General features: G+C 35.7%; 1 protein-coding gene across 1 annotated transcript; it reads right to left on the bottom strand.

Moving 5' to 3' along the window:
• Window positions 1–1318: 1318 nt before the first annotated feature.
• Window positions 1319–21715, bottom strand: LOC144448941 (DDB1- and CUL4-associated factor 1-like). Its single transcript, XM_078139361.1, has 33 exons — window positions 21612–21715; window positions 20965–21115; window positions 20134–20247; window positions 19548–19685; window positions 18854–19354; window positions 18506–18607; window positions 17787–17986; window positions 16851–16989; window positions 16354–16563; window positions 15663–15832; window positions 14864–14983; window positions 14185–14287; window positions 13873–13992; window positions 13482–13635; window positions 12665–12742; window positions 12244–12384; window positions 11921–12009; window positions 11396–11575; window positions 10771–10970; window positions 10323–10398; window positions 9814–9875; window positions 9419–9497; window positions 8804–8875; window positions 8190–8246; window positions 7512–7594; window positions 7302–7386; window positions 6838–7071; window positions 6170–6263; window positions 5542–5646; window positions 4722–4795; window positions 3980–4084; window positions 3009–3228; window positions 1319–2497 (listed from the first exon to the last, which is right to left on the bottom strand). Exons 1-33 carry the CDS (start codon window positions 21713–21715, stop codon window positions 2436–2438), a joined length of 4422 nt encoding a protein of 1473 aa, XP_077995487.1. The 3' UTR covers window positions 1319–2435.
• Window positions 21716–22258: the final 543 nt, after the last annotated feature.

Genomic DNA, 22258 nt, shown 5'->3' with positions numbered 1-22258 from the left:
GACGGAGCCTTAACCATTGCTCAGCTACTCTCAGTAAGATGTTTTCTTCATGAAATAGAAAATTGTAGCAATTGAGCAAATGAAGATTTCTATTGGTCAATATATTGGGGTCAGTAGAGGTCGACTTCTATGAATAATTACAAACTGTGCATTCACCCATACTGAAAATGTTCTCCTTTTGTACTTACACACTATCAAACAAACTTACAAACTAACAAGCTAAAGGAAGAGATATTTCAAAGTTATCAAAATTTGAGTGTCTCAAAAATGTTTAAAATTTGATTGGTCTATTGACAGAGGTAGCTATGAGGAGAAATCAACAACTGTGGTGTGAGTTGTCTTTCTTTCTTGCTCACTCTTACCATATGAGGAACTATAGACAGTGGAGAGGAAGTTTACTTCTGGTTAGAGGTGGTGATTTCATCTAAAATACACAAAGTTTGTTTCCTCCTAAGTTATGCAACAATATCAGACAGGTCCCTTACATCATAGTCCTGGAAGGGTTCACTCTAGGATGAACAGCAACTGTATCAGTTTTTAAATCTATTGCAGTTTGTTGCATTTTCAACAAGTAAAAGTTACTTTATATATGAGTTTTAAAGCTTCATCCAACATTGGCCTTCAACAAATTCAGTCATTTAAAGATTCCAGTGCACTTTTATTCTTTTTAAAGTTTTGTGAATATTTGAGATAATTCATGAGAAGTTAATGTCATTTTATAAATTACTTCTATTTTCTCTTTTTTATTTTTGGGAAGGTAAGCTTATACTGCCAAGAAGAACAAAATGAGTGTGTCAAGATGAAATGAAATAAATAAAGAAATAACAGAAGATTTATTGAGCGCCTAATCTCTACAAGCAGTGCTCGAGGGGCAGAAATAAATGGGGAAAAATTACTGTATGGTAAGAGGAAAAGTGTATTGACAGACACTGGATACTAGGCAATTGAAGAAGGCTGAGACTAATGTTCAAATATGGATTGACAGACATTGGATACTAGGTGATTGAAGAAGGCTGAGACTAATGTAAAAAGAGATAGGTGTTGAGAGACTTGGAGTGACAAAGATCGAAAGGAAGACTGTTCCATGATGTACGGCCAATGTGAGAGAAAGATCTCTCGTAAAAAGAACACAACGAAGTGTGGTATGATGAAAAGAACACTTTATTTCAGTATAGGTAAAATATACAGAAGATACAGATTACTATTCAGTGTATAATGATTCATCATTTTAACACTCATGTATATTTATTCAGAAGGAAAAATTATATGGATATCATTCTAAACTTTTTACTGAAGTTAAATCTCAAATAATTCCATGATAGATTCTTTGAAAAAGAACACAAAAAAGTAACACATGTTAGCTGAACAAAGTTGAAAATGTGAACTAACACCTCTTCTTCCTGTTAGTTGACCTTGATTGGCTAATGGCATGGTTGTCATCATTGCTGGTAAACCGTGATTGGCTACTGGCATTGTCGGTAGACTGTGACTGGCTGATGGCATGGTTGTCACAGTTCTTGGTAAACCGTGATTGGCTAATGGCATGGTTGTCATTTATTGTTGGTAGTAGAGCAGTATAGGATAACAGGATGGATTGTTATCTATTGAAAATCACTGTCGTCGTTCACCATGCAGCATCTGAAGGCAATACTAATTCATGAGAGTACAACAGTCGGAAGACTGTGACTGGCTGATGGCATGGTTGTCACAGTTCTTGGTAGACGGTGATTGGCTAATGGCATGGTTGTCGTTATTGTTGGTAGAGCAGTATAGGATAACGGGATGGGTTGTTATCTATTGAAAATCACTGTTGTCGTTCACCATTCAGCATCTGAAGGCAATACTAATTCATGAGAGTACAACAACAAGAATAAAATAAGGCTATCAAACAAGAACGTAGACTGATGAGTTTTCAGCTTTGTTAACTGACTACACTTAAATGTAAGAAATTCTGAGACAATACTGCTGTACAAGTAAATGACAATCTGGAAAGATATAGTCTGTTATTAGTTGTGACAACCCTACACTCTGTATTTTGTCTTTCACACTCAAAGATTCTTGTTTCAAATCTGTTTCCAAAGGTGGTGATCAATTATTAAGACATCATTCTGCTGTGAGGCAGTGATTGGCTACTGGTTTGGCTGCCCACCATATTATATTGGTAGACAGTGATTGGCTAATGGTATAGTTTGTTGTCATGTTGGTAGACCATGACTGGTTAATGGCATAGTCGTTGTATACAGTGATTGGCTAATTGTATACTTGTCACCATTGTGGGAAGAAAAGAGATTGGCCAATGGTTCAGTTGTCATCCTGTTCACGGACTGTGAGTGGCCAATGGTATGGTTGTCATCATGTTGGTACAACATGATTGGTTAATAGTACAGTTGTCATCATGTTGGTACAACATGATTGGCTACTGGTAAGGTTGTCATCTAGTGGAAGCTACTGCTCAGTGCAAACAGAATATCATCATCATCTGAATCACCAGATACCACTGCAAGAGAAGAAAACCAGTAAATGATTAAACTTTAACAACTTCCCTCAGCTTTCTGATGAAGCTATATACAGTATGTTTATTTTAGTACAAGTACAGTAAATTGCCTGTGTCATGCTATGGACAACAACATATTCATTGCCATACATTTACATCTGTTCCAGCACTGGCACTGGCTGTTGTTTTTTGAGAAAATTATGACACAAACAGACAGACAGACTGATCTGTCTGTCTGTCTGTCTGTCTGTCTGTCGACATTCATTCATTCATACATACATACATACATACATACATACATACAGACAGACAGACAGACAGACAGACAGACAGACAGACATACATACATACATACATACATACATACATACATACATACATACATACATACATACATACATACATACATACATACATACATACATACATACATACATACATACATACATACATACATACAGATATCAACATAACCACACACTCTAACCCATACGAGAGGTAAAAATCCGCTTACATTCATCTATATCATCTGAGAAGTCAATCTCACTGAGGTCATCATCATCATCATTTATTGATCCATCTTCATTATCATCTCTATTCTCTCTGGCATCATCTCCGTTCTCACCTCCTTCATTGTCATTATCATTCTCTTCATCGTCGTCATCAAATATCAAACTGTCATCGTCACTTCCGTCGTCATCGTCGTCATCATCATCCTCCTCTCGTCCATCATCCTGTAATAGGATCATATTGACAACACTTTATAAAAGGGGTCAATGTTTGAGTCCTCGTCAGGGGCCAATGAATTCAACAGTGTAATGTAACAACTATACCCCCTTACTGAAACAATTAACAATATCGACAATAGTTGTCATTTTTTTCTAATCAATCACAATCAAGCTTGCAAACAGCTTTACGTTATACCTATAAAAGAAGAACTACTGTATTTTTCTTGGAACATTTTCAGGGTACTTGTACGAGTACTTGTGGTGCTCTCTCTGGCAGTGCAGCAGGAAACACCACAAGCACAAGTTATTATTGGTGATGACTTGAGTATGACAGTATTGGTAATGATTGATACTACAGTTCCATGACACACAGTGGCCATTCAATTTCATTGATAATTACCACTATAAACATTCCATGGCCATTTGTGGCCATTCCGAATATTTGATAATAACTGATAATAAATTCCCATGGCTTACTTTGTCCATTCAATATTGATGACTGATAGTGATTCCATGGCTCAACTCTAACCACTCAACAATTTTGAAGACTTCTACTAAAGTTCCATGCCATTCAATGTTATTGATAATAACTGTTAATAAATTTCCATGGCCAACAGTGACCACTCCACATTTTGATGACTGCTACTAATGTTTCATAGCCTACTGTGACCACTCCATATTTTTAACAACTGCTACCAACATTCCATGGCCTATTGTGGCCATCCATATTTTTGATAATACAATTCCAACATCTTACCTGATCTTCGTCCTCCTCATCTTCATCATCAACCTTCTTTCTACCAATTTCATACAATCTACATACACTCTCCATCAATGTGTCTTCTAAGATGTTACCTTGATTCTGTCAAATTCAAAACATAATAATGATGTTGTAATATTTCTAGAGTTTACACATAATTTGATGAGATTACACTTTTCAATGAGTTGTGTACATCCTGTAGAATCTGTTCAAGTTACTACCCTGACTGACTGTCTACGTACATGTCATGGTAATTTGTTGAAGGTAATCAACATAGACTACATGACATTGTAGTACACAGATGAAAGATCAATTATACCATGCTATGCAAACTAACACAGACACAAACTAAAACTATTCTTGTGACGTCACTATAAGCTATCAATTGATGTAATTACTCTCACCGTAGGATGGCATTTCTGATAGCCAGTTTTTCTAAAGTGGCTCTCAGAGAGTACCCAAATACAGAAATATTGGCCCACCATCTTGTAAAGATAAAGTCATAAAAAAGCTAGTGATGCATTTTCAAGGTCCCCTTGTAGAGTGGTTCTTACAAATTTAGATGATATTAAAATGTGTTTGAAGCACCTGTTGTCTCGTTGACATTCCATTAATATCATATAGAATAGACAAATAATAAACTGTTTTCTTTGTTGGATTTAGAATTTAGGCATCCAAGTTTGTCCTCAGGATTATTCTTCCCCCCCCCCCCCCAAGAACCCCACAATAGTGAGTATACCTCTATCACTGCAAGGTAGGTGTCTGTTGGATCTGTGGCAAGGTCAAAGATATTCCTCTTCACATCAATGGTTACTATTGATACAGAGAAAAGAGTACAAATTTACCACATAAAAAAATGAAACATGACAAATTTTATATGGACAAACATGTCAAGAGGGGATGTGTATAAAATAACACTAGTGCACAAATGAAAGAAATACACTAATATTGGTTAGTGTGAGTTGTATATCTTAGAAATACCACGTCTCCCTTTGTGGTGATGACTTGATGATGTTCATTGTACAACTGTATCACCATCTCTTATTTTCACATATACACCTGCATTCATTCATTCATTCATTCATTCATTCATTCATTCATTCATTCATTCATTCACATTGGTTGGTTGACAGGGACAGCATAGTATAATAACAAAAACATGGAATAGCCATGTAGTCATCTAATAGCCTTAAAATTGTATTGTATTGTTAGTATTGCTTTATTTTCATTAATGTATGAAATAATAATGAACGTACACTTACAGACACTATAAAGTTACAACACTGAATGACATGACAAATACCTCTAACAGAGCTAATGATGATTAATATCATCTAAAAGTAACCCACTAATCACCAGTGTTGGCTAATTTCTTTCAAATACAATGTACATTTCTACAACATCACAACTATTATTAGCCCACGTTTAGACAGAACCATAAAGCCATACATAAACTAAGTTAGAACAGATAGACTACGATATCATAAATGCATTCCTTTATTTGTAGTCTAGAAGAAAATCCTGTGCATCTTTGGTTGTCTTGGTTACAAGTAACTTACCAATAGGTTTGTAGTCTGTGGCATCAAAGGTTCTGAAAGATGATCCAAACGGACTCTTCATCCTTTCATCGCTAAGATCATCTTCATCATCTAACTGAAGCATTGCTGTTAAAAAAGACAATAAATATTATTGCCCACTACTTTTCTTCATTCAGCCAGGATAAATATAAGGGATCAACAGGGACTAGACTCTAACTGTCAGATACGTTGTGTCGTTCTGCCCTCACTGGTCTCCTCTCCTCTCTCAGAGGGTTGACCGATGTGTGAAAGCACCCCATCACGGCGTACCTTACAGACTATACAGTGATGTGCTGTAATAATGACCTGGCTGTAATTCCATATTTTTGTTCGAACATGTTTAACATGGCTTGCACATTACCTTGTACACAGTCAGTGTTTATAAATACTAAATATAAATACTAAGTCAATGTTTGTTCATGAATTTTTTTGTTTGTTTCATGTACAACATCATTTTTAGTCACCATATTTCAAATCCTACATGTATCATGTATCAAAAGATGAGTTTCCTTTTTAGTTCTCCAGTGCAATCAACTTTTTCCTGCACATAGCAACCATTCTAATATCTACAAATACTATTACATCACACAGCAATATAACAAATACTTACCACCATACATGATATCACCGGCATGATTGAAAGCTAGCTGACACTGGTCTAAAGCTGGAACAGTGTGAAGTAAATGGAATGTCCTAATGTCCCACTGGATTGGTAAAATATAGTTATGGAAAACATTTTCATAATAAATCAAATGATTAGATATGACGGTTCTGTTGAACTTTACAATCTCTAAAATGCTTTGATGAGTTAGATTTAACATTTCTAAGACAATCCAGATGACCTTTCAACTTTGAACTCAACAAATGTCATCAGTGTCTCTCGTTCTCAGTGATGATAGATGATTTCTTCCTATGCAAATATGGTATTTCTCAAATGAAATTTTTTGTAGATCTCACGATCATCTCCTCTTTTCTCATATGTCGCCCCCCCCCCCCCCCCCAAACTATAGAACTCTTTGCCACTTGACATTCACCAAGCCTCCAGCCTGGATTGCTTCAAAATGAAACTGAAGACTTATTTGTTCACCAAAGCCTATAATGTGCTTTAGCCATTCAGTGCTACTGAACAAACATTACTCTGGAAATCAGCGCTATAGAAATTTGACTGATTGATCGATTTATTGATTGATTGATTGATTATCCAAAACTTAGAGTTAACAACAATACAACCATCACGTAAACAAACTATTACACAGTACACTGACAAAAAAAGGATACAATTTCCGAATTTATGATGATTTCCAGTCCTGATGGATGAAAACGTCCGCTGATATTTGAATTAAACTTGTCAAATTTATGAATGGGTTTCTTTGACCGAATATCCCATAATACTCCATCTGACAGGACCAGTTCATCTGTGGGGTCAAAGGTTGCACAATTCTTGGTGTAGTTATTGCAGAGTTCAGTGTCCACAAGGGTGAGGATTGCCTTCCCAGTTGTAGTGTCATAAATCTGCCACAGAAAGATACAAACACAAACAAGTGATGCAGAATAACTTTACCATTGATAACATGCATTATTATCCCAAATATGGGTGTCTGCAGCTAAGGATGGTAATCTGCCCGACATGAAGAGGGCGAATTTTCATTTTCTGGGATTGTTTTCAGCTAAAACATAATGCACATCAAATACCTAATAATCATATTGTGAAATGATTGAGAATAGAATATCTCTATACTTACATGTGCTGTTTCATCTTTAGTACCAATAATTTTATCTTCAGATAACTTGCCAAACTCCATGTACTGGTCTTCATCAAAGGCAAATCTGTAGGAATAAAAGTGGGTCTTATTTATCATACAGTAGACTATTGTATTTTCTGCAGATTCATTTGAGTTTAAACTCATTTTATGATTTTATTGCTTAGATGCTTACATAAATTCGCAACTTACTTTCTTTCAAATACATCATCCATACTCCATAGTGCTGACATAGGTCGTCCCCATAGCGATGAGGTCAACATTAGTTTGCCATCCTACAAAGAAAACAGTAATATGCTACATAATGATAAACCATGCTAGAGTAAACAATTTATTTGTTTATCTGTGGGCAAGTCATGTGACATCCTTTTAATGATCTGACTGAGGGGGCCTGAAAGAAGATCCAACAATTTGACTAAGGAGCCCAAAATGTTAATCCAACAATCTGACTATTGAGGGCCCTAATAGTTAATCGAATCAACAGGATTTTAGTGTCACTCGTTTAGGCTTCACATTTTCAGTAGATTTTAACTCCAAGTACACAAAAGGACACAATTAAATGCAATTCATATTTCAGAAAAGCTGGGTACATTTTCTTCTACATTTCAAATTTTCCCTTTCTTGTAAAACACAAGTAATTTTTAATGTGTCTGTGCTTTTCACACTCTTTGTTATGTACAAGTCTGAACATCAAGCAGTACAATTTTGTGAAATTTGGATATACCAATATATGATGACAATACTACAAGTTTCGGTACTGCGCTGACATCAACACCGAATGTTTCAGATGCTAATTTCAGCGAAAAATTCAATTTTTTAGTTCCAGCACTGTTCTGCAAATTTTAGTTGAAAATGTTGAACTGTTCTCACCGTTGATGGTTGGCAGGATGTAACTGATGATGTATGGCACACATAACTCTCTTCTTCCTACAAAGTCAACAACACAGAGTTCATGATCACTAAATGCCAGTAACTGAGTCTAAACATTAACATTCCAATAGTTGGATTTCATAAAAGACCATTCACATCAATTTTTACCTTGCAAAATGAACAAGCTCAATCATTCAACAGCACCATATCATTCATACCACGTTTTTTTGTAAAATTAAGTTTCTTTTTTGGGGAAATTAAAATCTTAAACTTTTGCTGTTAATTTGTTCAAGTAAACACCACATTGAACTAATTCTCACTTGAAATCAAGAAAAAAAATCAGGTTTTATTGCACAGATTTTTAACATAGAAGGTCAAACAGATATTGAAATCAACCCATTTTAGAATCCAATATGGCCGCCAAATACAATGTCGTTGTTATGAGAAAATAAAAGATGGTTGATTAGCTTGAAAATAAGAAGATGGACTCCAAACTTCTCCCACTGTTGCAAAAGGACCAGGAGCAAACTTTCAAAAGGCAAAGATTGGAGAAATTTGAAGAACTGTGACTTTCAGGTGCATTCTACTTGAATTCATTCCAAATGACTACTTACAGCTCCTGAGTTCAGGTTATACACTTTCAATTCTCCAGCATAAGTTCCAACATATAGGAACATGTTAGTGGGCTGTTTGACAAACAGAAAACAAACAAAAAGTCAGATCACAACCTTAAAACTGGATATACTGAAGAGAACACAGTAGAAACTTGACAAGAGAAAAAGAATGAACCAATGCTGTGTATCTAATGCACCTTTAGTGAATCTCATTAGGTAGCTTGAAGCCCATAGAAATAACATTATGCAATAGTGCGATATTGATGCAGTACCAAACTTTCGGCTAATGTTATTTCTATGGGCTTCACATGCTTACAGTGAGATTTACCACATAAACTTTCTTTAGCTAGTGTAAAGTTAGCTACATGTACACTAGCTGAAACAACTGCTGTTCTCAAATAAACCTGACAAGCTCATGTGCAGATTTAGCATAACTTGAACTGCACATCAAGGTTTTAAAATTTTGCAATTCTTTGTCTTCACGTCGTACATGTACCATCAATTACAAAAACTAGTAAGTATTTCACATAGTCATCACACTGACCCACACTTTAAAATATATTATTTCTGTCTTGACGGAACTAATGTATAGAATACCATAACATCTCAACTCACGTCTAAATGTTTAGAAAATGCACAGCATGTCAAATAACCATCTTCTTCTGCATCTCGTATTGTCTGCACAGGTGTAAATCTGAAGGTGATTAGCAGAATAGAAACATCAATCAAGTTGAAACGTCCAGTTTGGACTAGAATCAAAATGTCGGTATGAAAGGCAGTTGTCTGGCAGAACTATAGAAAAAGTTGGGCCAGAACTAAAAGAATGATCCTGTGTAACCCTTGTGGATTCATTGATAAGATTATAATGATGTGAGAACCTGGGACTGAATCCCTGGCCTTTAATACACAACAAATACATGATTGGATAGTTTTGATCACATAGAGCTTCCAGAGCCTATGCACTAATAAGGAGAAACTCTCCATAACTACTGAAAATTTATCCAACTTACCTACTATATACAAAGTTTCTATTTTGTCTTGCTCCATCTACACCACCATGAACTGGAAAGGCCTGAAGTGAAATTAAATATTGTAAAATTCTGTAAAAACTGAATACACTGTGTTTCCACGCACGATTTGACAAACCTTATTTCGTGTAGGATTTAGGTAACTTTGCTTAAACATCAGATTTAATTGTTAGCAAGGATAAATGGTACACAAATAGGCTAACAAAAGACATGTACATACACAGACACAGACAGACAGACAGACAGACAGAAACAGACAGACAGATGCATGCATACTACATACATACATACATACATACATACATACATACATACATACATACATACATACATACATACATGTACATGCATACATACATACATACATATGTACGTACGTACGTACATACGTACGTACGTACGTACTGTTACATAGTTTACCTTATGTACATACACACAACACACAGAGTACACAGATCTGACGACAAACAGGATGAACACAATAAACTTACAGGCCTTCTCATGAGTCTAGATGTAATACTAGCTGGTGCTCTTCTTCTGAACTTAGGATCAGGACATCTATGAGGTCTACATGAAAAGAAGGAAAACACTCAAATTGTCACTGAAAACTTTACAGCTAATATTCATTATAAAGCAATAATAATAGTATTGCCAATAGCAACTCAGACAACTTGTACAGCTGAGTATGCCACTGCATGTGTTCCTCTACATAATGACTTCATTTGAATGATCATATGTGACACCCCGCTGCTGACGACTACCTGACTGGGCAATTATATGTCTGACTCAAGATTTCAAATCATATTATCAGCTGTTTGAAATTCTAGTCACAAGTGTGTCATGAGAGACTAAATGGAACACATAGCACTGTAAATAGGTTAAGTGAACACCTGACCACTACATCAGATCTTAATCGGATTGATTCCATGATATACTTACTCCAGTAATGAGAATGGTGGACAAGTCACTACAGGATTTTTACATCTAGCATGTTGTTCCATGAGGTAGTTACTGACTATGGAGTCCAGCGTTGGTGGTGAGGCCAGTTTACGATTACTCTGTCTTTTTAGTGCTGCCATGTTTTGTTGGTAAGCCACCTGAGATGTACTGGGTTTGAGAGTTTTCTTCTTCAAAGTCGACTGAAAATCAATCAAAATATGTATGGATACTTAAAAGTTGCTTTGTAGTCAAGATTTTATGTGTACGTACTTTCACTGTATCATACTGAGTGAAATTTAGTCAAATGAACAGCTGTTTAAAAACTAATAATCTGTGAAAGAGATATTTTGTCACACACTGTTTGCTTGAATTTGAATAAAAGGACAAGTCCAAGTCTTGTTAAAACTTCTGCTTTATTTGAATCCCGACATTTCGACTGTGCACAGACAGTCTTTTTCAAGGGCTATAAAAATAGGAGAGCAGGTAAAGAGTGTTTGCTGTTCATTTATATTAAAAAACTTTCTTGTCCATCTCTATTTGACACAATTAAGTCTTCAAGGAAATGAGCGACTTTGGAATAACAAACAGTTTTCAATCTGGGAGTACACTTAATTTCTTTCCTTACCCTAATAGGTCCGTTACTACTACTGGCATTGTTGACTTGACTGCTACTAGCTTCTGGAGTTGATAGCAGAGATCTGTCACTAAATCTAAACTTTTCATGTTGTGGAGTACTTGGCAGTGAGATTGATGCATGGATGGGTGCATTTCCTACACCTCCTTTAGGTGTGGAATACATCCGATCCTGTAAGATCAAAACATTGAATGAGTGAGAGAGAGAGAGAGAGAGAGGGGACTTATGCAATGTAAGAATCTAAATTTGGTTCTCCTAAAACACAAAGATTAATCATATTCCTTTTCAGGTTGTTGTTGTTGTTGTTGTTGTTGTTTTGCTGATGATTTGATGATAGTGTATTTGTCATGTGTAGGACTATTTTACAGAGTATCGAGTTTTATACGGTTTTGTTTTTATCTGCTACAATGTTTTCATTTTCCCAAGAGGGACACATAAAGTGATTCTAACTGTAATTCCTATGAGAAACACTGTAAAATGATTTCTAGACCTGCTAGCTACACAGTGTACACTTACTGGTTTGACTGTAGGTGGAGTACTGGATGCAGACGTTGGTGATGGCAGCTCAGCTTCCCTTTGTAGAGTTGCTGCAGTGTCCAATAAACCTAAATTGATATCAATAGTTATAACAATAATTAGTCACTTCAATATCATTTGAATATGTTGACCTTGTTAAAAGATAAATGAGATACACATTGGAAAGTGTCTCCTCACTTTTGAAATCATTAGAAATTACAATGTCCTATCATCGGAAATTAACTGTGCATAAGTGGTTTTGAAATCAAATTTTCTTACATCTTTGCTAAGGTACAACTGGTTATGAAGTACAGTATGCTTACCCTGTGACATGAGATGGCAATGTATTAATTGTAGTAATTCTTTACTTGGATACGATATTCTGGTTTGTGCTACAATGTTAAGTCTGTGTATATCAGTCAATGACGTGTCAGGACCAATCGAGGACTTCCCTGTTACTCTCTCTAACAAACAAAATACAAATTGTAAGTTATAATATCACATGACCATTAAAAGTAATAATTATTTGCTTCAAACCCAGAGTTATTCTTCTCAGAGAATATTTCACAATATAATAATGACAAATTAACCCTTTTTAAAAATTGGTGTGAAATAAAAAGTGTTCATTGGAGTGACACATACAATTTCTTATATAAAAGCATGGGGGCTGGGGTAGATATCAATGTTCACATCATAATGAAATGACTAGACTATATGTATTTCATAACGTAGCACCACATTTACCTATAAGTTCTGATGCATATCTGCAGAATTTCATGTGTTCTGATCTTTTATCCTGTAGGCTTGGTTCTCTCACCATTACTAAAATCATAGAAAAAAAACAAAATTCAAATAAGTTCATCCTGTATTTTACGTCATGTTGCATATCTCGTGAAATATGCAAATATGCCTTGCAACAACGTTTGTCAAACATGTGATCGGGGTCAAGCTTTCGTGGAGGCCAGGATGTTGAGAACAATAGTGTTGCTAAGCATTTGACACTTTCAGCTTGACCACCCTCATGTGGTTGCTATGGACACAATGGCTCATGTGAGATCTCAAGAGATCTGCCAAGAGATGAAAAACAGCTTATTCTGGAACTAAATGTAAAATTCATAGGCTCGATGGCTACTTGAAAGTACACAGAATGTTACAAATTTACAACAGAGAAACCATGCAGTGTATAAAGTATTCAAAATCCATCATTGATTGTGTACACTCCTGTAATAAGAGGAATGCCAACAAAGAGGAATCTTTCTGTGTAGGTTTGATCGTGATAAGTAAATATTATAAGAAAAAACAAATGGATAAATCACAAGAATGAGATGTATTAAATTCTCCTGTTTTTAGTTTTTATTTTGTATTTTTTATTGTTTTTTTGTTTGTTTTTACAAAAAATGGCATTTGTTTGAAAAGTAGCTTTAAAAGCCACATTTTGTATGACCACACGTCTTTCAAAGCTAACATCCACATTCTACAGTTACTACACTGTATATTCAGTAAACTACAACATACAAGATTTTGATGAAATTTTCATCCATGTCAAAATACTGTTTCTTACATTGTAATTGTCCATGTGTAAATAGTGGTAGCTTGCTGATGATCTGTTTGACTGATTCACTTCTTGTGAGTCCACAAAGTGCTCTACATGCCAATGCCCGGATGGCATCAGCCTCTGTAATTGGGGTTTTCACCATCAGTAATGTCAGTAACGCCTACAAGTAACAGACAAATAGTCATGTTTTACACAAGCCTGAAAAACTGTCTGAAAACCTCTGTACGGTAGATGATAGGAGGACTTCATTTCTGAGTAAATACTAATCGTTGAAACCCTGAAGACCCTGAGGTGTCTCCTGAAATTCTCTTAAACTTGTTTTGGGTTGTGAGCATACATGACTTCACATTGTTCACGACCATATGCAGATTACAGTACATCAGCATATTTTACTCACCTTAATACCATTGTTTGACTGTACACAGTCCCATAGTTTACCGAGTACATCACCACCACTACGCAGAGTTGTTCGATTTCGTCTTACACCACTTGTAAACCTTGTAACACTACCCCCGAGCTGAAAGGTAAGAAAAAAATAAATAATGTGACAAAATGATCACAATAGTGAATATCCTAAGTATTAAAGTGGTTTCTGCCATATCAATTGACATCACAAATATTTTGTTAAGTTTTAAGTTGGTCCACACACACAGTTTACAAAACACTCATCCCAGTGTTTGATCCACACACACAGTTTATGAACACTCACCCTAGTTGTTGGTCCACACACACAGTTTATGATAACTCGGAGTGAAGACTTCTGTACATCAGAATCCGCAAAAATAACACCTTCAGCCATTCCACATACAATGCTAAAACAAACAAAATGGTGGAAGAAATATGGTATTGTAGTAGTTGATGAGATACATAAATTCTTGTACTACACAGATAAAGCATCAATGTTTGATTGTTTATCACCTGTTAATAAAAAGATCTTTTCAATATACTTCAAAATATCTCCTCCAGTGAGCTTTTTTTTGCTCTTTCTAAAACCATTTTCTGTATTTTGATCTGATGTGTACTATAAGTATTTGTATGGAATGGGTAGAAAATTATGTGCTCAGCAGCTAAGTCCAAAAATATCACCCCAATAAGTAAGATCGGTATCTGTTGATATTGATTGCACTGTCTGCATTTGCACTGTCGTAATTCTTTACTTGGATAAGATTGCCTGCTGATGCAATGGAACGTGATGTATAATCACTAGATGTCAGCCTTTTCTTTAATTGTACAGGTGTTTTATAAACACATTTATTACTTTCTTTGCATTGCAGTGAGTATGTCGAACTGTTGAACACAATGTCCACTATTTTCAGACATCATATAGGTCATTTTTTGATGATAAGGCACTTTAACTTTAACACTGATAAATGATAAGTATCTCTTACTTCATTCCAACAGTGGAAGTACTATCTGTGAGTTCAACCTGCTCACACAGTTGAAGCTGTGCTCTTGAAGTCACTGTTAATATTGCTATGACATCCAACGCTGCCTTGATGGCCTCACTCCTACAAAGATAAGTATATGAACCATGTACAGACTTATGTCAGTCATTTGGAAGTCCACAGACAAATACACTGATTGAAAAATATGTATTCCAATATCTTTGTTTGAGTCTGTTAACGATCATCTCAATTTGTGACCCCGATTCATCTATCATTTATTGTTAGAGGGCCACAAGCTGAGTTTATACATGTTTAAGCATATCTAAAAGGTACTCGCATTATTGCACCTACTGAAGCACACCTTAACCATCACTTGCAATTGACTGAACTCAAACCTTGTATTAAGGTATAACTCATAAACGATCCTATGACGTAATTTATGATACATATCAAAATATTTTAGGGAAATTTCTACTATGCAGTCAACTGTTCTAACAATGCCAGAAGACAATCACAATGTTATAGAAGATGAATTGACATTAACATTATACTGAAATGTGGTTTTATGTAAGTGTTTTCATTTGAGTAAAAAGCTTATAAACTCAGCTTGTGCATTTAAAGCAGAAACCAGAGTACAAACATTACCAATAGCTTCATCTGACATAAAGTTTTCTGACAGATCATGATCGATACTAACAAAGATTTTCAATTTCATTTTTTTTAAACCAAAAATCAGCATGGGTAGTGAAAATACATCAGAAATACAAATGCGATGTCACCAAGGTACTGTAAATTATTTTACCTTCCACTATAGTTCCTCCAATCACAACTGAGTACAATCACTTGTAACATCAACTGTATACCTTGAAGTTTATTGAATTCATGGACTGGTTCCCAATATAGCCTCATGGGGGCGTACTCTAATATGGTTTCCATATTCTCTACGACTGCCTCATGGGTAAGTGGAATAGCCTACACATGAAAGATACAACATTATGTAAATAATGCAGCTCTCAGCTAAAACATGGCAAAAACATAACTTTCATGCATAGCACTTCAAAGTAAATCTAACAGAACAGTTGTGCTGGAAAATTTAAACATGAAATGTACTAAGCAGAAAGATGACAATGAAATGACAGTGTGAGTGAAAAAGACCCTTCCCTAGCTTTCAATGACTACAACTCTTGAGGTTTCGGTAGTTGCTTCCTTGAAAAAAACATCACACTCCCCTTGGTAGGGAAGGCTGTCGACATCCTTCAGTTACATTTGCACAGTTGAGTGGCATGCAAGCAAATATGACGTCACACACTCCCGTTAGTAGAGAAGGCAGTTTACATCCTTCAGATATGTTTGAATAGTTGAGAGGCATGCAAGCACACATGGCACTAAGATACACCCAATCACATCACATCCCACACAGAAATAGTGTGTGTCTGAATCAATGTGAAATACATCTACCATCAGTAAACAGTCGATTAAGAAACTATTATTACCTTATATGGTGGAATGGGTTCAGGAGGTGGCAGACCTTGATTTCTGGAAAACTGTCTTTTAACGCTATCCACTTTGAGAGCTAAATGTGCTTCAAAGTATTTATTCATTGCTACACACGTATGCTTGACAGTTTGTCTACTGGCAAAAGTTTCATCATCAGTTAATAGTGCTCCTTGGTCCTCAATATTTAGAATTTCAAGAGTACTGATCTGTTGATGAAAAGAGTAACAGGTTATGGTAAACACCACCAGGGAGGGAGGGAGGGAACAGGTCAGGCATATACATGTAGTAGTACTGTATTGTGGAGTCATGATGGTTGAATGGTTAGAGTGATCAACTTGTAATCTGTACATTGCTGGTTATGGAGTCATGATGGTTCTTTTACTTACCAAATTTGTAAATTGGAAGTTTTACTTACCAAATTGTAAAGTTTCCTGAGACCCTAAGTTTTACTTACCAAATTGTAAGTTTCCTGAGACCCTAAAGTTACACTTACCAAATTGTAAAGTTTCCTGAGACCATCTTGCATGTCAAATAACTCTAAGACAGCTTTGAATGGAAAACTGAGCATAAAAAACATAGTAGCATGACAACGTCCAGATTCATGTGAACATTCCAACAACCACAATGCATATCTGTCAAAACAAAAAAAAAGAAACACAAATATATGAAATTAGTATGCAGCGATATGGTTCTTTGAATCAAAGTAATGGTTATTCATGTTCAAAAATGTATGAGACAATAATCACAAAGTGGTAAGGTAACCACAGTCAGATTTTTGTTCAACTGTAATTTAAACTGTGAAAATTAGTCTGAACAAATTTGCAGTTTACTAAAAAAAAATGGCAGTTTATTGAAACTTTCTGCACTCTAGATTACATGTACAACATTATGACATTGTAAATTTGGATACATAAGTGAAACACTGTTTTTTTATACTTTCCATCCTAAAATTGTTCTACTGGTACCAGTAATTGTTTGTTCATTCACTTTCTGCATCTATTTTAGTGTATTCTCTCAATTTGACACAATACCTAAAAGAAAGTCAGATTCTACCTAGTACGTGAAATTTTGTTTTCACAAAGTCTCTCCAAGAAACTATTTGAATTTCAGTCAAACAAAGAAAAAGTGACGACTGGGACCCAAAATAAACCCAATCACATTAACAAGATTGTACAAAGATGAATTACTGCATTCCCCCAATCAGGTAGAAATCTTAATATGGTTTTGAACTAATTCAACTAAATCAGTTCAAATCAGTTTTTTAGTGCATGTGGAGACAGAAGAAAAAACTTTGATTACAATTCAAAATTCCATGTGGGAGACAGACCTATTATGTCAGCTCTGAATATTTTACTTGGTTCACTACAACATGTCTTAGACACACTGTTACGACATCCAATATACAAACAAATATGACTTTAATACTGACCTTATGAGTTCATTCAAAACTGGACTTGGTAGCAGACAAATTCTCTCCATAGTGTCTTCATTGTATGCAAGGTAATAAAGACACATAGAGACCCCAGTGGCTGCCATAGATGGTCGATGAACTTCAAGTAGTTTCTGTAACCCTCCAATATTCACAAACTCTGCGGCAAACTTCTTGTGACAGAGAAGTGCTCCTAAATACTGAGAAAAGAAAATAACACACTGGGTTAGATCTGGAAGTATGTCCTTTATGAATTAATCAGCCACACATTTACAAAATATTTGACTAAAAGTCAATCACCTGATCATGTACAGTGATGACAAACATATTTTGCTAACATTTATTGGTTCAAGGAGTGCCATATTTAGCATACTACGCAATTTTAAAGCTGATGTAATGTGTGTGTCCTTTGTGAGTGGTGGAGCCCTACATACAGAGATACATTTTAAGAGAGTGATAGAAGGATATGAGATTTGATGTTGCAGAGTTTGAAATGTGAGATTTTTCTAAGCTGAAGAGTTGATAGATATATTTCAAAATTCTGCGAACAGTAGTATTCAACAAAGAATGAACAATAATCTATGTAAAATACACAACAAAACTCCAGATAGTAATAATTAGTCCTTGTATCACAAGAACTAATTCTTACGATATTTTACTGACCTGATGAACATACTTTAAGGATGAAATGACATACCGGTATATATTAGAAATCTTACCTTTAAACCTTCGAAAGTCAGTCTGACATCACAGGTTTTTCTTAAGTCAATGTAATGTAAGACAAGATCCATTGCACCTTGTTGTAGGACTGTAGCCAGCAACTAAAACAAAAAAGACACGAAAATGAATATCGCATCTATAGACATTTCCAGCAGTGAGGAGGTGAGGTGGTGAGGAAGAGGAAGAGGAAGGAGGTGATGAGGAGAGGAGGTGAGGAGGAGGAGGAGGATGATGATGAAGAAGAGGAAGAAGAGGAAGAAGAGGAGGGGGAGGAAGAAGAGGAGGGGAGGACCTAAAACTAATTAAGCATCTATTTGAAGTAAAAATAACATGAATGTGAGTCTTACCTCTTGGTATTCACCTAGTGGTGTAAGATACTGTATGATTAGTCTTTGCTGCATAACCAATGTCATAGGGTACATACAGTGTGTACCTATCAAATAGGGGGAAACTATCTCCCAACTTGTGTTACTCCATTCCCCATCATATCCTAAGTTCTCTAATGCTAACATTTGAGTTGGGGTCATACTGCTTCCTTTCTTCATCTTTGACCTTGGCCCTCCCGACCCTGATTTCTTCTTTGCGTTGACTTTGCCTTTGTTAGCAGTAGCTTTGTCTTCTACTGTATTTGTAGAGTCGACATTCTGGCTTGTTGAAGGCAAACTATTGTCCTTTGCAGCACTGTCAGATTCTGTAGGTATTCCAGGACTTTTGTTTGATTTGGAAAAACAACTGAAAGGCCTCTCCTCTACTTCTGATCTGGATTCGGAACTCCACGAGTCTGAAGATGTCCCTTCTTCTTGGAACTGTTCTTTTAGATCTTTTAGACGCTGTAGCATTACTGGCACCTGGAAGATGACAAATGACACTTTCAACATGATAATAAAACAAGTGTCTGGTTTAATTAAACTTGCCAACATTTCAATCCCCAGCAGGAGACCTTCATCCAGGATACAGCAGAAATTAAACTGTCATTGTTGACAGTATCCTATTGTGAACTCTCATGCAGGAGCCAAATAATGTAGTTACTGTTAAACTTACCAGCACAGCATTTTCTGCACTATAGTTGCCAGCTATTTCCTGTATTTCCATGGCACTAGCTAAAAGACCAGTGGCATATGACCTAAGGGGTTCTTCAGCATCCTTAGCCCAGCTGAAAAACTGGGGTATTAAACCCTCCTGTTGGAGAGAAAAATAAAATTGACTGTTGGTAACTATTGGTGTTGGCATGTATCTTAGTTTATTACAGTTACTCATTACATAGGAATATTTCATATATGGGGTAGGGGTGGGGGTGGGGATGATGATCTTCGAGAACAGACAAATATGAATGGTAAAACCTACATGGGGGAGATGGGTATATGCCACCCAAAATGAATGGGTCACTTTTTCACTACATTATCCCTAAACATGAGTTGACTTTTCCTCTGAAAATTCCCTAATCATGGGACAATATCTTCATGACTTAGAAACACTTTCATAGAAAATTTAGTTTCTAAGTTAAAACAGTGATTAAACTTCAACAGTCAGTTTGACAGACTATGACAGATATTTCAAACAAACTTTCAACTGATTGAATACTAGGATAACAATTTTTCTACAACCCTCTATGTTTTGCACTACTTACTGTTTCCTGGTATATGATAGAGGTTTCTAACCCTGGCAATACATCCAGTAATAATCTACAGGCAGCCGTCTTCACATCCAACTCTCGCCTTGTCATGATGTAGCTGTTAATTAGCTGTACACATGAAGACAACATTATATTACACATGAATCTCACATTGTTACACCTGAAGACCATATTATGTTACACATGAAGACAACATTATGTTACGCATGAAGACATTGTGTTACACATGAAGACAACATAGTTTACATTTCCGATGAACAATGTTGTTGGTTTTTTCTTTTTTTCAATAAATCAACAGACTAATATGATATGATACTAAACAAATACATAAAGAAGAACAATAATTAAATGTAGAGTACAGGACTTGTTCAATTTTATCAATCTCAAGTTCATGTCTCCTATTTGGTTTGTTATTGTAATTGGACTGACTGCACTTCTTATCAAGAGAGTTATGAACGCAGGAAGATAGGGCAGAACTTTGAGAAATGTGACAAATTAAAGTTTGTGTTGTTACTTGTTTTCAAGAAATTACAGGGTGGATTCCACTACTGTAAAAAGAGAAGTTTGCATATATGCAATTATGGGGAACTTTGCAGGCAAACTACAGTACGTACACATCTTTCATGTTTACTCATTTTAGCCACCCCATGATAAGCGAAATTATCACCTCATAAAGTTTTCACATGGAATGCATCACATGACAAAGTAATTAGGGGTCAGCAAGCCATCACAGGATGAAATAATTTGTTGAGAATGGGGGGGGGGGGGGGGGGGGGGGGGATCAGATAGATCTGTAAATCTATAAATCTACAAATATGGTCTTACCCTGTTCATAAAATTGTCATTCTTAAATAGTGATCTGAGAAGCTGTCCAAGTGCACAGTTTGGATCAGTTCTGGCAGGATGTCGATCATCAAATGGATCAGGATCAATTTTCAGGAACTGCTCTGTCTCCTTCTCTACAATTTTAGCCATCCTATATTAGAAGAGTGAAAAATGAAAAATTGTACTTTATATGTCACTATATTTTATGTCTTTAAATCTTGGCCATCCTTTAAGTGAAAAGAACAATGTATAAAAACTTTACATTACAAATAACTCACGACATCTATAACTAACAAAATCCTTGCAAACTACAAAGTTTGTAAGTATTTGAATCTCAGCAGGTTATATGCTAGACTGTATTAAGATACGCCATGTCACTCTGCCCTCATTGGCCTCCTCTCTCCTCTCTGAGAGGGGTTGACAGATGTGTGAGGGCGCCCTGTCATGGTGTACCTTACAAACTACTTACTAGTAATATGCTTGGCAGCTTAATCTTCATATCAGGACAGACTTAAGTGCTTCCTGAAATTGTCCTTAGTTTGTATTCTTTCTTTTTTTTAAAAAAGGACTTCCATGTCTCTGGTAATTACTCTCTTGCACACTTTCAAGTTACATGTAATTGGGAAGGTAAAAAAAATCCACTGTACCTTTCCAAGATTGGTACTGGAGATGAGGCACTTCCATGGTTTCTTTCCCATTCTTCTAATAATTTAGCAAATGTCGCAACAGAATCAGAATTTTCATCTGCCATTTTCTCTTACTTCTGCATAAAAATATCATCAAGACATTTATTGAAAATCGTAAATTCTAATTTCATGAAAAACTGCAAACTCATCACTTTAATGGATTCTTTCCTGACACAGAAATGTTGTCATACACATATTTATATTGACACGTTCTTATTCTACATTGACAAGCTTCTCCCCTTTCAAGCATCACAAAACCCTAACTGAATATATTAATTACGTTCTCCCCATCCTGAAAGGAGTCCTTGGCAGTCATCAATATTTGTGAGCATAAAAATTCACTAGGTGAATATACGATGTAAATAACATAGAAAAATATGATCACAATAATCCATAGTTTACATAAAAAATGGGGAGCATTTTGCTGATATTACAACTCCTAGGTGCTTGACCATATTAATGGCAACCCGTGTCTGCTACAGTATGTGGGGAGAACATTGTCATTAATTTCATTGTTTGTTTGTCAACAAACTGTAAATTTGAGGGGTGCTATATAATATGGTTTAATCTGTTGACGGGATACAGAAGTAGAAAATTAATATCAAAAT

Source organism: Glandiceps talaboti, chromosome 1 (genome assembly GCF_964340395.1).
Source record: "Glandiceps talaboti chromosome 1, keGlaTala1.1, whole genome shotgun sequence".
NCBI classification, from domain to species: domain Eukaryota; kingdom Metazoa; phylum Hemichordata; class Enteropneusta; family Spengelidae; genus Glandiceps; species Glandiceps talaboti.
Note: the sequence above shows the minus strand (reverse complement) of the source record. Positions and strands in the feature narration are given on the sequence as shown.